Source organism: Gymnodraco acuticeps, unplaced genomic scaffold, assembly GCF_902827175.1.
Source record: "Gymnodraco acuticeps unplaced genomic scaffold, fGymAcu1.1, whole genome shotgun sequence".
In the NCBI taxonomy this organism is placed as follows: Eukaryota; Metazoa; Chordata; class Actinopteri; order Perciformes; family Bathydraconidae; genus Gymnodraco; species Gymnodraco acuticeps.
This window is the reverse complement of record NW_022992351.1, coordinates 2,771,308-2,787,697: the sequence shown is the minus strand read 5'-3', so window position 1 is coordinate 2,787,697 and position 16,390 is coordinate 2,771,308. Positions and strand designations below refer to the sequence as shown.

General features: G+C 40.7%; 1 protein-coding gene across 1 annotated transcript in view; it reads left to right on the top strand.

The window, feature by feature from the left end:
* Positions 1 to 850: 850 nt before the first annotated feature.
* atf7a (activating transcription factor 7a) overlaps positions 851 to 16,390 on the top strand; it is a gene marked incomplete in the record, with an annotated part of 19,827 nt that continues 4,287 nt past the window's right edge. Inside the window, 10 exon segments of the mRNA XM_034209359.1 lie at positions 851 to 896; positions 6,364 to 6,435; positions 11,400 to 11,496; positions 11,936 to 12,048; positions 12,693 to 12,845; positions 12,933 to 13,081; positions 13,774 to 13,867; positions 13,967 to 14,086; positions 15,337 to 15,486; positions 16,314 to 16,390. Of these exon segments, the coding sequence (XP_034065250.1) occupies positions 6,388 to 6,435; positions 11,400 to 11,496; positions 11,936 to 12,048; positions 12,693 to 12,845; positions 12,933 to 13,081; positions 13,774 to 13,867; positions 13,967 to 14,086; positions 15,337 to 15,486; positions 16,314 to 16,390 (1,001 nt within the window).

Genomic DNA, 16,390 nt, shown 5'->3' with positions numbered 1-16,390 from the left:
GCTATTGGTAATGGTGTACTTTACCACTTTACCAGAGGCTGGCTAGCATAATCTCAAATCCAACCAATTGTATTATTAATGTTTCGACCTATTGTTTGAGGTTTATACAGCATGTTGCCTTGTACTGCCACAGTCAGGACGTACTCTTCCAAGGACAGAGAATAAGGGGAGAATATCAGGAAGGAAACCATAGCAAGAGGGGAAAAGACCTCCCTCAATTTAATGGTCATTTGTTCACACAATGGTTTCAACTATTTGCTTTCATCATGTGAATTGTAATAAATCATGCAACAGTAATTGGGTTTAAAATGGAAACATATTATGTAGTATACTAAAATAACACACTTGTGTGTTTATATTTAGGGTCTACATTGACAGAGCATGGTACAATGTATGTATTATTATAATAATAGAAGGCAACAATGTAAACCTCAGGAGCCCCTCCTCTCAACATTATACACACAAAAAAACGTTCTCCTCTTTATTGAACAACACATTTACAGACAGCAAAGAAGGTAAGCACATTATCAAATTCCTTGTGTCTGAGAAGTAAAACAGAAATAATTAAACAATGACAAAAGAGACAATAAATTAAATTGCTATATTGTATATCATAGTTTTTGCAATGTATGTATGCAATACAGGTAGGGGCTATTATAATAATAATAATAATAATAATTATTATTAATAATAATAATAATAATTATTATTATTAATAATAATAATAGACAGGATTACTTAAATTATATAATAATTATAATAATTATTATAATTATATAATTTAAGTAATCCTGTTCGCGAGAACTGAGGTGAATTCTCGCGATGACTTGACGTCGAGGGGAGTGTCAAATTCCAAGAGAGGAGAGGAGAGGGGAGCCAGAGAGAGGGGCGCAAGGGTGAGTTTGTAAACACTTTATTACCTTTTAAATTCAATATATATATGTGGACCGGACTAAACTATGACAAAGTAGCCATCGACGCTTAAGTTCTCGGTGTTTTTTAAAGTTAAAGATACATGTCTGTTTAATTGTCAAACTGTGGTGGCAGCGCTTCATTCGGACCCACTGTCTCGCTTTGCACTCAAGTGTCAGTCCGCTAACCAACTAACTGTTAGCTTTTTTTTTGCTTTTGTGACTTTCACTTCCCTTAATGCCTTTAAAACATACCAGTTCACCTCAGATATATTTAAATAAGTTGTGATGTGTGTTAGTTGTCATCGTTGAAGCTGGTAGTAGCGCTGTTATTACACACTTTGGATGTGCTTTCGGCCTGTTGTTAACGCTAGCCACACCAGCTAGCCATTAGTTTTTCGTGGATACAAAAAGTTGATTTCGGGTTTCTAACCAATGAGATTCAGCTACACGATGTTATTGACAGCATCCAAAGCGTTGCGTGCGTTAGATACCGTTGACTGACGTGCTTATAACCAATTACTGAGGAGAAAAGGCGGTCTGGTTACGGGAAAAGGCAGGGCGAAGTGTGCCCGTATGTCGCCAGACATGAAGGCAAACTTTTTTCAAGTCAATCGGCTATGTCTGGAAGAAGGAACTAGAGCTTGCTGGACTTTGGGATTTCAGCAGAGATGCAAGAAGTACTTAGATGTCGTAGAAGTAGAAGTACCACAGTGTAACAATACTCTGTAACAAGTAGGAGTCTTACATTACAATCTGTACTTGGGTATTGGCATCAAAATATACTTTTCTAAGTACTCATTATGCAGATTTTCTCAAATATAATATATGTTCTGATTATAGTTAATTAATTAAAGTGTTTATCAAATATAGTAAAGTTCCAGCTCATTTGAATTACTTTGTTAGCTGGTATCTTTTGAATTTCTTGATTATATTGTACATCATTATTTAAAATCTGCAAAGTAACTAAAGGTATTCAATAAATGTATTGGAGTAAAAGTACACTATATACCTCTGATTTGTAAGAGGGAGGAAGTACAAAGTAGCAACACATTGAAATACTCAAAGTACAAGTCCCTCAAATGTGTAGTTAAGTACAGTACTTGAGTAAATGGATTTCAGTTTGACATTGACCTCGTTGACATCCCTGCAAACTCACAAAACATATTTTCCTGTCTATTTTTTGGCAGTAAAATGTGATGTGACTATAATCTGTGTCTGGGCAACAAGAGCCTCTAAAAAAGTCAAAGTCTCAAGTAATAATGATATCCATAGTATTGCAATTTGAGCTGTTGGACGCCAGAGGATCCGCATCCCCGTGCATGTCAACACCTTCATTAGGAATGTAGGTCATGTTTTTGGCAGAGTTGTACCTCATTCCATCACATAAAGCTACACCCGAGAAAGCAGACGGTCCCACCAAACATCTTGACCCACTCTGAGTCATGATATATGGGATATCACTGCGATTGAAATGGTCTTTACAGCAACTAAAACATTGTCACATCACATAGGTGAATAAATGTAGTTTTTTTGTAGTACAATTTTGTTGAACATGTATGTTTTTATTTACGAGTCCAAGCATTTGATTAAAATGTCAGTGATTTGAAGTATTTTCTATTATATTCCATTATTTAACTGACGATGCTGAAGAGCGTAATATTGCAAAAATGATTGTCAGCCCCAGTGGCTCTGGAGGCTTTATTTGAGACACACGACATCAAGTGACTTGTTTTTTTGATTTTCAATTTGTCTTCATCATTGAGCCAAAACCTCACGGCAAGTGTTTATAAAAATGACACAGACGGTGAATAACCTTGGCACAGAGTTTTTGATTTAATTATAGAGAGCTGCCCATGCCATGTCCATCCCGTATTGTTTTCTAGCACAGCATGGATTTGGCTTCTAGGCCTGGTTAGTTATGCACACATGGATATAGGATTTCATTTGTTCCATTGACCAAATCTCAGGTTCACTTTGCTTACATAAATACATATTGGCTGCTGCACCCGCCCAGCTACTGCCCAGATCTCCGCTCTCTAAAGCTCACAGCACACATTTACACGCCCTCACCTTTGATCCAGCAAATATCCCTGATCCTCCAATTGATCCATCGCTGACGGGCTTTCACTATTTCACTCCCTCCCTCCCCCCTCTGTGGCTTTTTTTTTCTTTTTGTGGGGTCTCCCCTACCCTCTGGCAATTCAAGCCTCAGATTCCACAGTCATGGCTGCAGCGCGAGCTATTAATACAGTTTGTTTAGCCAGTTTCCTAGCAGGCTGCATCAAACACTGGATGGCTGTGGCTGATTATAGCCGGGACTCGTTCCCCTACACCTGCTGAGTCGGAGAAATCCAAGTTAACGGTGGGACTCTGGCAGCAGCTCAATGAGAGGGACAGGAATTTGGGAATTTTGACTGCTTCCATGTCACCTTGACTGAAAGGAGGCGAAAATAGGTGGGCTTGATATATCCATGCCTGTAATAAATATCAGTGATGTGCTCAGACTGATTGATTGTGTCTCACTGTCACTGTTGAGATCTGGCATTTAACTTTGCGCAGTTAAACTTTACACTGTCAACTCATTACTTATATTGTATTTATTCTCAGTAAGTGGCATTTGACAGACAAGGTAATAAATTAACAGTTGAATTATTTTCTATGTTCACGTTAATTGAGCAGAGAATGACAGATAGTGCTGCAGTATGGGAAGATTTCCTTCAACAAAGATTGTCTTACATGAGGCAAGGCAATATATGCTAAAGAAAAGACTGTTTTAATCAGGTTAAGATATGGGTTGTGGCAGCTAAGAAAACAAATGGTATTTTTCCACATCTGAAATGTATGGTGGACTTCCCACAAAATCCCACTTTTAATGTCGGGGCCAGACAGCCGAGTTAATGTCTAGCATGTCTTTAGTAAGATGTAAACTCTGAAAGTCTGTTCCCACTCCTCACGCCAGATGTGTCCATTTCCCCACACAGTCCACACGCTCGGTATAACGAGCTAGACGGAGTATCTCGTTTGCAGACACATCTCTGCCCAAATAGACTCAGTGGATTGGAAGCACTTTGTGAGGGCCTCTGGCACCAACCTGTTGCCTTTCTCCAGAGCATGGGAGGTCTGCAAGAAATCAGACTGCTCTACTTTATCGGCCCTTTGATCTGGAAAGAGAGGGACGGGGCTTGTGCTTGCAAACATGAAGCAGACCCCTTCCCCTCCATAAAGACACAGGGCTGGGAGAAACAGTGGTTGGGCCTGTTGCAGGCTGGGTGTCATGGGAGAGCGTTGTATTCCAGCGCAGGGCTTCAGTAATCATGTGTTGGCTCAGGGGCAGTTGTCCTCGGCAGAGAGAGAAATGGAGGGAGGAAGGAGGAAAATATACTGACTTCAACACTGGGAAAACTTTCAGACATTTATGCCGGGCCAACATAATGAATAATGTGTCCCACTCAATAATGTTAGACTACATACTCTAACCATGTTGTAGGTACAGCGTAGGTCAACACGGTCGCTAACTCAGTTATATAACAATAATAAACCTACACTGCTTTCCAAATTGTGAAATAGCTGAACATATTCAATTGGATAATGCTAGGGCAGCAACTAACACTTATTTTCATTATCAATTATCTGCCAAATGTGTGAGTCTGTTCTTTCTTTCATGATGAATCAGGCTTTTTCAATTGTCTAACATAAAAGCGCGACGTTCTTTTCAAGTCACTCATACGAGGACGTTCACAATCATCCCGAAATATAAACTCACCAAGATCTCAAACTTATTGTAAGATTCTTTTGTTTTAATGAAGAGCTGCAATAAAAGCGTTGAATTGTCCCATCCGTAGGTAGTGTTGAATGATCAAAGCCATCCCTGACCATGACTGTGTTTGAAACCCTGTTGAGTGTTGCACTCGTCAATCTGTTTATCGAAAGGTTTTTACACAGCAAGGTCCTCCATGCAGGTTGGTAGTTGCAGCAGTGTGAGTGCAGCGTTGTGTAATAGTCGCCTGCCAGACGGCACTCTGGGCCCGTTGAGAGTGCTGAAACATTAATGTGCTTTTCCACGCCTACAACCAAACATCAAATTCCCTGATTTAAATGTTACTTATTTTTCTAAACTTCACAGTTTGTCTTCACATGGAGTGGTATTCAGCTGTGTTGGGAGTGGGGGGGTTTCTGCTCTGTGGAAACAGCTGATAGGAGCAGCGAGCCTCCCACAGCTTTAGTGTATGTCACTTCAGCTTCAGACACAACAGGAGGAGAAACCAAACATGTTCATATTTAACTCTTATAGCATTACCCAGGAAGAGCTGGATGTCGCATCAGATGTGTAGTCCTGTGGAAAGCTGTGGAAGTGTTTCAGTCTTAACACTTGTATATTTATGACGGTTTCAAAAGTCCTTATTGACTGTTGCACTAGTCAGTTTGTTTATGGAATGGCTTTAAATGGCACCCCAATACAATCTTTCATAATTATGATGTTTTACAGCACTTGGCTAGAAAAAGGAATATATTATCTTCACTTTGTCTCATTGCCGTTTTCAATGAATTTACTTTGTTAATCAGATATATTTAAATAGCTTTGTCATTTTAATTTGTATTTATCGCAGCAGCCATCTAGTACAGGTACATGTGGGAGGTGATTAATAATCATATGTATATTATAATATAAATGTATGTTTGAATAGTTGAAAGGTTTTGTATTTCCCTTGGCTGTATTGAAGCCTTTACATAATAATCTTTTTTCCAGACACTGTTACCTACCCATGATAACATGATCGTATCAAGGCACTTACAGTAATAGTGATATAACACTGTAGGTATTCAAGTATTGAATGATGGTATTATATCACTTATATTTTGTCAGTCAGATATCAATACAGAAAAAAGCAGGTTTGTTAGATTCAACCCAAACAACAAAGGTACAGTACACTGTCAGGTCCGTGCCAATGAGTCCATTTGAAGATATTCGTGCAAATGAGAGTTCACAGAAAGTTGAGGGAAATGACCAAAGCAGAGATGTGTGTGCATGAGAGAAACAGCTGATTTAGAGCGCGATTGAACGAGGGGTACAGAGGGTTGGGAGGTGCTAGAGAGGCGAGGAGAGGGAGTGGTAATGGGAGAAGGAGGGATTGGCAGTGAGGGAAAATGATAAGGAAGCAGAGGGAGATGTCTTTGTGTAAACAGAAGCCGTCGCTCTCTCTCGTGTAAGCGGCTCCTCGCTCGCAGACCAGGAGCCCCCCTGTGTGAAGGAAGTATCACCAGGGAAACTTAGTCTCGCTGCCTCTGTGCCTGTTTTCCTCCTTTGCCAGGGTTATTTTTAAATCAGCATTCGGCTTCCTGCTCAGACTAAAGACTACAAGCCACAGCATCCCGTTGTTTTCTGGATTTGCCACTTCACAAATCAAGAAAGGAAAAGGCAGCAATGTTCTCCTCTTCTCCTCTTCCACAGTTACATTGCAAGTTCTTCGCAAAAATGGGGGACGACCGACCTTTTGTGTGCAACGCTCATGGCTGTGGACAGGTAAGCTTTCTGCCTGTTTTTTTCTAGCTATCAGATAAGTGCATGTATGTGTGGTGTGGGTTATTTATGCTTTGTTTAAGTACTCTACAACAGTTGACTGTAACTCGTTTTGATTGAATGTATCAAGTCAGTTATTTGAATAGAATAAAGCTTCATGTATACAACGAGAGAACTTTAAAAACTATAGCTATTTTCACTTTTGTTTCATAGCCAGAGTAAGCAAACCGGCTGTGATTTAGGCGACAATCTTAATGATCATCACACAGATAGCTAACATGCTGTCTTGTGAGACAGTCTCCTTCAGCCGTGACTCAGTGGAGGCTCCAGTGAGTAATCAGAGCGCAGTTATTGTTTCAACCTGTCACTGTTGACTTTCAACGCCTGCAGACACAGGTTAGAGCCACGGCAGTGACTCAGCTGAGTGCCAATAGTTCTCTCACATGCCAGTAACGTGGTGCATGGCTGGGGTTTGGCCCGATATCACAGCAAATCAAAAAATAATAATTCTAGGACTCATGATTATTCAACACAGGAAACATCATGTCTGGTCCTGTGTTCAGTTGGGTGTGATACCCTCAGCTAGTGATACATTATCTCTCCTGGAGTCTAGAGCAAGAAAGTATTTATGTGGTTCAGAAACATTTGTGATTCATGAGCCGTCTTCCTGTGATCAGGAGGATCATGGGATTTGCGGTTTGAGCAGACATGTAATGCAGTTAAACATGCAGATGTTGGATAAATAAATGAAGATCTGTTTGCTTATTTTCATCTCAGAACATTATGGACACCTAGGGACCCCACCCATGGACATGTTTGCCTTCCATTTGATGTCCTTCCTTGATGCAAACAATCTACATATTTCATTTGTAGATTATTAATTTAGTAGTCAGTTAAAACAACAGAATCATGTGGAAGCTTTCCGAGGCATAGTGAAGATAACTGTGCTATACATGTCACTGTGAACATCTTTGCAAACAGTTGCCTGTTTAACAGCTACTTCATCATTTATGTTGAGTCATGTTCCTGTCAATGTGAGAAATGTTAATCTAATAGAAATGTTAATCTAATAGTCTCTTTTTAACTCTGTATTGGTATCGGTCAACTCCCACCAGTAATATCTTTATCTTCCAAGTTCTTTAATATCATAAAAGCAACAATTATAGTAAAGCAGTCGTTGGCAATAAAACATTTGTGGATCTCAGGCTTCCTCGAAGTATAAAGAGAAGGGCAAAATAATGCAAGTCATATCAAAATGTGTATCTTAGACATCAAATAAAGCAAGTTCAAATAAAAGGCTAAAACATACATAAATAAAACGTCAAACATATCCTTATCCTTCATTTTAGTAGTATTTTAATTGGATAAATGTCACGTTAACAGGACGGTGGTAGAGTATATGCATCTCGCTCTGTAGCTGCTAAATGTCCACCATGTTCAGGAGCTAGTGTTGGTTTGTAAACCGCATGTCTGCAGTTAAGTGCAGGTTGCACACAGTTGATTTATTTAAAACAATCCTGACAAATTGCATTTGTTTCGATCCAAGGGTAATGTAAACATATTGATACGTGTGGGTTCAATACAAAGCCTTAGATAATATATCAGCTTAAGAACCATACAACTTGTTATGAAGCTCAGACATGCGCTGCATTTATATCAATCATCTTTCACAATATTTATTTATGTACATTTAGACACAGAACATCCTTTATGTTACGAGCGCCTTATGTCTAAATGACATTTTACCTCTGCCCTTTACAAGCAACAGCTGTCTACCAGGAAAGGCTGAATCATGCCCATAATAGAACCAGGATGATTGACTCTTGGCTTGGCCTGGGGTTTTCCTTTTACCAAGTCAACAACAACAACAACAACAGTGGCACCCCATTTTGCGATGCCCAGCATGAACTGTGTGGACTGGGGAGTAATCCTATCTGCCAGTGTCTCATACAGGGAGATTAGTCAGAGATAGTTTCCTCCAGTCGCCCTGTTCAGAGGAAAGAGACATGTAGTTGTACTGGTGATGCTGCCTGGTAGGGCTAAAAATAAGCCCCCTGACACTTGACTGTGTTTCCACTTCGCTCTCTCTCGACTGAACTCGCAACGGCAACGCAGCCCCCAAAAATAGGCTGCAGCGACTGGTGAATAGGCCGGCACCAGAGCCAGGATTATCCCTCCTACGTCTCTGACTGATTCACCTCGCCACTTGTCAAAAGAAGAAGTGCTGTGTCTCAGACAATGGTGCTCTATCTAAAAGTCTGATATGCAAGTGGCCGACCTCTTGTAGCTTCCACTTGCATATTTTGTTGTCAACTCATTTGCGCTTGCTATTTTCCCATGCTTATCATCATTTTTCTACAATATGTTGCCATTCTCAACCATTGCTCCAGCCCTGCATTTGTGTGCTGTTCAAACCATCAACACAAGCCCTTTTCCTTTTTCTAAATAACTCTAGTTTGTGTAATGATATTTCAGCCCATGTGCTGCGGCTATAATGGACCAATTTAGGGCTATTAGACATGAGGAATAGTACACCACACATACAGTGCTCTGCATGGTCTGTCTCAATATGTATACAGTAAGCTACATGCTGCATGCCTTGGTCGACATCTCCAAGAGACTATTCCAGGGCTCTCGACTAACTTTTTCCCCCATCCTCCCGGAACCGTCCCGAAATACAATCTAAGCCGTCCCGAAATTAATGTGGACCGTCCCGAATTTAAAATGTTAGTTTTTCTACATTATCATTAGTTAAAATCATTCAAAGTGACCTTTAACATAAATAAAACATCATACAAATCATTAGATGATAATTCATCAACTTTTTTATTTGAGTAAATCATTCAATCACATAAACAAAGGCCAAATATATTTAAACAAACACACAAATGAGAAAATTACTCTAATATTGACTCCAATCAAGTCCCATCCAATTAACAAAAAAATCCAACACTGTCCTGAAGACAGAACCCAGAGTAACCACTAACCAGGATGACAGTCTGTAACACAGTCAGGAGACCTTAGGCTTGTTTGAGACGCGTTGCGGCTCGCCTCGAAAGTAGACGAGAATAGCCGATCGCAGCCGGGGGAGGTCTCAAAAAGCTCGCCTGAAGTCGGACAGCTCGGAGTCCATGCTCAGAGTCGGCTTCGTCTTCTTCTTCTTCTCTCGGTTTTTTGGCGGATTGCAAACAACTTTAAGGTGCATACCGCCACCTCCGAAGTCGGCTTGACTCGGTTTGCATTTATAAAGAATGCACACATGTGTTTAATCGTTAATGTCAGATATGTACTAAGTAAATACATTTGTTCCTGCTCAAGATTAGATTCAACTTTATTGTTATTGCACATATTACAGGTACTGAGACAACGAAATGCAGTTTAGCTTCTAACCAGGTGCAACAAGCAGTAAAGTGAAAAGTAATGTACACAATCTACAGAATAAAATATAGAATGAATTGAATGATGAATAAACAGTGAGGGGTATGAATACACTAGATATACACAGCAGCCTGAGAGCAGTATGAACAGTGTGTATGAATATGCTAAGATATATAAAGTATGAAAACGGTAAGCAGTGCAAGTATAGTATAAAATATATGGATATTAATTTAATGATGATAAATATTGTGGAACAATGATGAAAAATGTGAATGGAAGTGGCGACGTAAAACGGACACAAAACAACAACAACATTTTGCCGAGCCAATTGGAGAGTTTCATCAGCAGCACGTGGAAAAAACCACCAATGAGCGCTCAGCTCGAGATACCAGCGAGTCGTTTCCCATCAAGCATTTCGCTTCCGCAGCCCGTGGAGAGCAACTGCGCCGCCTCGCCGCGCCTCGCTCTCAAGGCTGCGGGCGTCTTTGTCCCGCGAGATTTCAACGTCTCATGTAGGCGAGCCTCCAGAGCAAGTCGGACAAAATGACTAACCATCATGCAACGCACGAGCAAGACGTTGATCGAAATTGCGCAGGTCTGCGCAGGTCTCGCTTGTCTCAAACAAGCCTCTTTACAAACGTCCCGCCCCCTCGCACACAGACGGGAGAGAGAAATCTCGTCTGGATTGGAAAGCTCGAAAATATATCATAGACGCATGTTGTAGTCTTATTGCATATTAGAAACGGAGTTGGCGAAACTAAAACTGCGATATAGCCTAATGTGTATGTAGCAATAATACATATATATTTTTTAAATGTCTCCAGTACCGATAACAAGTCCGATAACGTCGGAGCTTAACGTTACCACTGTCTTTAATAATTCCGGCCCGGGGCCCGTTTAATACCGGGGCTCGGTACCCATCCCTACATGGGGAGAGGCGCAGCATATTGCTAAGGACTAAATACGATGGAGAGTTCTCATCTCAGCCTTATTACCCATAGGGGATGAAGAGGAGTAAGTAAATAAAGAGGCCGGCGTTCCAGGGTCTGGTTCTGCTGTGCGTTTTTGTGATGTAACGGTAAAACATTTCAGAATTCCTCCACGGGATGCCATTGTACATCACTCAACCCGCGAAATACACACACTCAGTACATAGCTAGACCCGCGAATTTGCGGGCCAGGAATTCGAGGGCACAGCCAGCTGGGCGGCTGGCTGACAGCCAGCGGCACAGCTGTAGCTACATGTGTGTGTATTTCGCGGGTTTCTAAATGTTTTGTGCGTGTGTGTTTATGTTGACAAGGAGGTTTAATAACTGTGTGCTACACAAAACGTGCAGTCGGTTTCATTTCCATCGCCGTTTGTAATAGAGTTAGCAGGGTATTTTTATTTTAACTCTCGTCCCAAATTCGTCCCAAAATTATTTTGTATCCTCCCCGACACTATTTTTTTCGGCCCCGGGACGACGGGACGTCCTTAAGCTCGAGCCCTGGACTATTTCCTAAAGTCAACAGAACAAGTAGACAATTAAGTACGCTAATTCATATAATGTACTTACTTTTCCTCTTTGTTTCTTGCTTACTTGTTCCAGAGGTTTACCAATGAGGACCACTTGGCTGTACACAAACACAAGCATGAGATGACTCTGAAATTTGGACCAGCCAGAACTGACTCAGTCATTATTGCAGGTACTGTTTTCATTTGATACTATATAAAAGCATTGCTATTGTTAAATATATGTTCCATGCATTCAAATACAGACTGTTTTAATAGGGTTGTATTGGATAGTTTGAAGCTTTAAAACTTCCTTCATGTTGACATTCAAATTATAAATCTACATTTAAATGCTGCACAGCTTTTTAAATCTGGTTTAAATATTATATTCCTTTACATTTGCAGATACAAATAAGGCTACACTTATATTGTTATTATGATTTTATTTTAAACCATATTTATTGTGTATTTGAGCCTTTTGAAAAAACACATTTTAAAGATGTAAATCCAATGAATATTAAAAAACTGTTTAGCATACCTCTGATTATCATACGTAGGGGTTTGTACAGTATATGTAATGCTAAGTGTTAGCTAAGTGTGAACACATTATCTCTTTGCATTCCTCTTCTCCAGACCAGACTCCGACTCCCACCCGCTTCCTAAAGAACTGCGAGGAGGTCGGTCTGTTTAACGAGCTGGACAACTCCTTCAATCACGACGATGATGAAAAGAGAGCAAAGAACTCTGTAAGAGAAGCTTGGGGTCAATGACTTTTTTTTACCTGTACGTGTGTTTGTGTCTAATGAAAAGTTACTTTTTACTTCCTTTTCTCTAACCTCAATGAGTTGATGATGTCTCTAGCAGAAATTCCTTGTGCGCTTTGTATGTGTGTCATAATATGGTAAATGGACTGTATTTATATAGCGCTTTATCCAGTCTTTAAGACCCCTCAAAGCGCTTTACATACTACATATCGTTCACCCATTCACACCCATTCATACAGAGCAGTGTATGTTAGGACATGCACTAACATGCATACACATTCACACACCGTTGGCCATGCCATCGGGAGCAACTCAGGGTTAAGTATCTTGCTCAAGGATACATCGACATGTTGACTGCATGGGCTGGGATCGAACCCACAACCTTCTGGTTGAAAGACGACCGCACTCCCTCGCAGCCACAGTCGCCCTTTTTTGAATAATAATTCAAACTGTTGCTACAGCTTCTTCCAATTAATGTATTTAAATGGGATTTTATTTCACTTATAACTCCAGCAGTTTTTATTCTGTTTGTGTGATAAATACCAGCTTCCTCTTTTAATGTGCTGTAGTCCGGGAGTCTCTTCTATAAGTCATGTGAACTCATCTCACTGACCTTTTTTGTTCAGCACCCTGCTCCTAACTCAGTGGCTGTGGACATGAGAATGCAGGCCTCATCAGAGGTGAAGGTGAAAGAAGAGGAACCTGTAGAGGTGGACTCCTCGCCTCCAAGCAGCCCCGACTCCTTCTCTGATGATTCAGACTACAGCATAGAGCCTCAGGTTAGAGCAAACACAATGGGGGAGGGGGTTGTCAGTATAGTGTGTAGAGAGAAGGGCGGTTCCTTACATGATGTACTACTCTCCCAGGACACACCACCCAGGAGTTCAGCCCCCACCCCGACTATTATGCGTCCAGGTTCCCTCCCACTACACCTGGGCTTTGATGGCTTTCATCCCACCATGCCGTCTCCCACCTCCGTCATCACACAAACCCCGCCCTCCAATCGTACCCTGTGGTGAGTGCAGTTCTACATCCTTTCACTTCATCAGGAAAGGGACCAAATAGGTGGATCACAATGAACAAACATGTTGATCAAGGTGTAGTTCCGTTCTCAGGATAATATCCTCACGTGAGTGAATTGAAAGAGCAGTTTAGCTTGCTATACAATTATAGAAGTGAAAAATAGAGCCTTCAAAATACAAGAATTATCATGAATGAAAGAACACAACACAATGTTGCGATTATTTTATTTCATCTCGAATTTTTTCATTGTTTGTTTGTTTGATTCCAGTATGTGTTCACGCCATTTAAAAACGTTGAAGCATATATGATGTTTATCAAGATAATATGGTGAATTGTAATTTTAATCGAGATCATTTTGAAGCACAATTTACAGACAGTCCGTTTTTTGTTTTTGTGTAAGTTGTTTCATGCACCATGTTTTTCACCAAAGCCTCACTCATTGTGCATTTAATCTGACATCAACATATATTAAGAAAACAATTACATGTGATATACAATTCTGTGAGTTTTAAAAGTCTTTGTATGCACAGCTTGGACGAGTACTGATGGATGTAAGTGTGGATGTTATGTTGAAGCGGTTAATTGTTCTGCCTCTTGTCGATACTAGCTATGTTACAAACACTTTGTGGTATCAAATTGCAATCTAAACTTGACTTAACTTCCTGTTCCTGTGTGCCCGTGTAGTTCGCCGACCAGCCACTACCCCATGATGATGCTTCCCTCTGGTCAGGCCGTGCCTTTGCTCCCTGGTCCAATGCACATACCTTCTGTCATTAACGTAAGGCCAACCATCAGTCTAGATATGTTCATATTATAGCTAAGAAGTTAGTTCAAGTTGTTAACACATTTTTCTTTGCGCATCTTTTCTGGTCTGCAGCTGGCCCGCCCCATGTGCATGGTACCCAACATTCCTGGGATGCCCGGCCCCCCTCTGGGAGGCAGCAGCAGTGGCTCTAACTCCCCCTCTGGCTACAGCATCCACTCAGAGGCCAAGATGGTCAGCACTCGATAAGCTCTCTATTTTTATATTTCTTTATCTGTTCTTTTTGTCTCCATCTTCACCCTGCAGCCTTTCTTCTGCACTGGCTCACTTGGATCATCATATGACTATTACTGCAATTCCTTGTTTATTTAACCCTTCCAGCACAACACAATCTGTTCTGATTCTGAAAGTAACGCAGAGCTCCATGTTTCAACAGTATTTACGATAAGACTAAGTGAGTGTGTGCAGTATTGCACATACACAAAGTGCCTCCTTTGGTGGTATCTGCCATTTGCACACCGGATGCGCCTTCAATCAATTCAAGTGTAATGTAATTGTGTTTGGGCTGTAAGGAGTAGTTTAAGCTTCCATCCTACTGTTATATTCACTATTTTTGAAACCCCGGTGTTTCTTCACTGTGGTAGGTAAAGATGAGATACATATTTCAGTGGTGGCTACAGTATGTAGAATTACTTCTGTGATCCAAACATTTCTAACAACTCCAATCATTTCCAAAATTCAAGACATTATCACTGCGGTCATCGCCAACAACAAACTCTCCTCCAATCTAATAAATGAAGACTAACCCATTTAATATAACTTAATTAACACTTTATTTTAAGGGTGATAACATCATAAAACTAAATAGCAGCCTAATGTTGCTTAACTCCCTCACCGAGAATGAAATACAGGGACTGAAGAAACTAATAATTTGATGGAACAACACTCGGAAATATATGATCAGAGCTTGTAAGACATTACACAAATATACATACGTACTGGAATAATTACAAATCATAATGGAACCAAAATCTACCATATAATGATTGTCAAAATGCTTTGTGCCTTCACTGCCACGATCAGATGTTCTCTAAATCATTACTGGCTACTAAATTAAGAAGCCATATCACAAAGCAACATCTTCTGAAAATTGTTCAGGGAACCTATAACCTTATTTGGCTTTTAGCTACAAAGCCTCCAGAGCTGAACCCAGAACAAAAGGGTGGAGACAGAATAGGATGTCACATGAAATGCTGCTGATGAAAAAGAGCTGAAACTGTGTGTCACTGTCAGATCAGCAGCAAGGGCGCAGATGTATGCACAATAAGAGCTCCTTTGTAACAATACATGCCCAAAGAATAGTCTTTTTCTTTAAATATGTTACAAAACCACCAGAGATGTAGCATAAAAACAGATGTATTGCATGTCGATTGTGTCACTGAGCTGCAGGTGTGCTTGTTATTGATCAAACTGTCTTCTTGCAGCGTCTGAAGGCTGCCCTGTCACAGCACAGCCCCTTAGGGTACAGCATGGGGGCCATGTCCATGGGAGGCAGCCCCATGGCCCCTCAGAGGGCGGAGCACAGCCAGCTGCTGGTCCAACATCCAGACGCTCCATCACCTGCACAACCTCAGGTACATGCTGCCACTGTGGTCTTATAACAATGAATCACATTGTCTTCGTAAAGAGAAAGCAACAGTGCCACTTGATCCAGTCCAATAAGGGCATGAGACTGCAGGGCCGTGTGCACACACAGAAACCTAAAAGAACAAATTAAAGCATTAACGCAAGAATCTGCAAACTGAAGTATAAAGAGGATGGAGGTACAAAGAAAACTTGTGAAGTCCCTACTGCAGGAAGTGACTGCCAATAGAGCGGTTATATTTAGAGGCGTCACTCAGAAGAGGATGTAAAGTAGCACAAGAAAATCATTGTTGTTGTGTTTAATTATATGCAAAAACCCTTTGTAACAATATTGAAAATAATTCTGAAAAGACCACTATAAATGAAAAATAATGTTGTAATTTTAAACTTTTATGATATAAGATCATCATGGTAAAAATGATGAAAACGTAGTCTCTTAATACTTTTGCACAAACCTTTGAGCAGTGTACTTATAATCCGTTCTTCGGTAAGAACAAATTACAAATAAGAAAAACGTTAGAGGATGTCTTGAATCGTCTCGAAGAGTGGATTTGACGAACTTCCTTAAGACTTGTTGATCTGTTAGATTTGGAAATGTGTAAATAACTGAGCTTGTGCCTTTTGGATGAATGACATGTCACCTTTTTGACTTAGAGAAAATGTGGCTGTACTTCTTAGTAATGAGATGACTACAATGTTCTCTGACCAAAATAATGAAACTATGACTCAAACTTCCCTTTTTCTTTCTCGTCTGTCTTCCTCTCCCCTCCCCTGTTTCTCTGCTTCCTCCTTACCCCGTGCCCTGTCCTCCCTGCAGGTATCTCCAGCGCAGCCTACAGGTGGGCGTCGGCGGCGGATGGGCGAAGACGACCCCGACGAGCGAAGGCAGCGCTT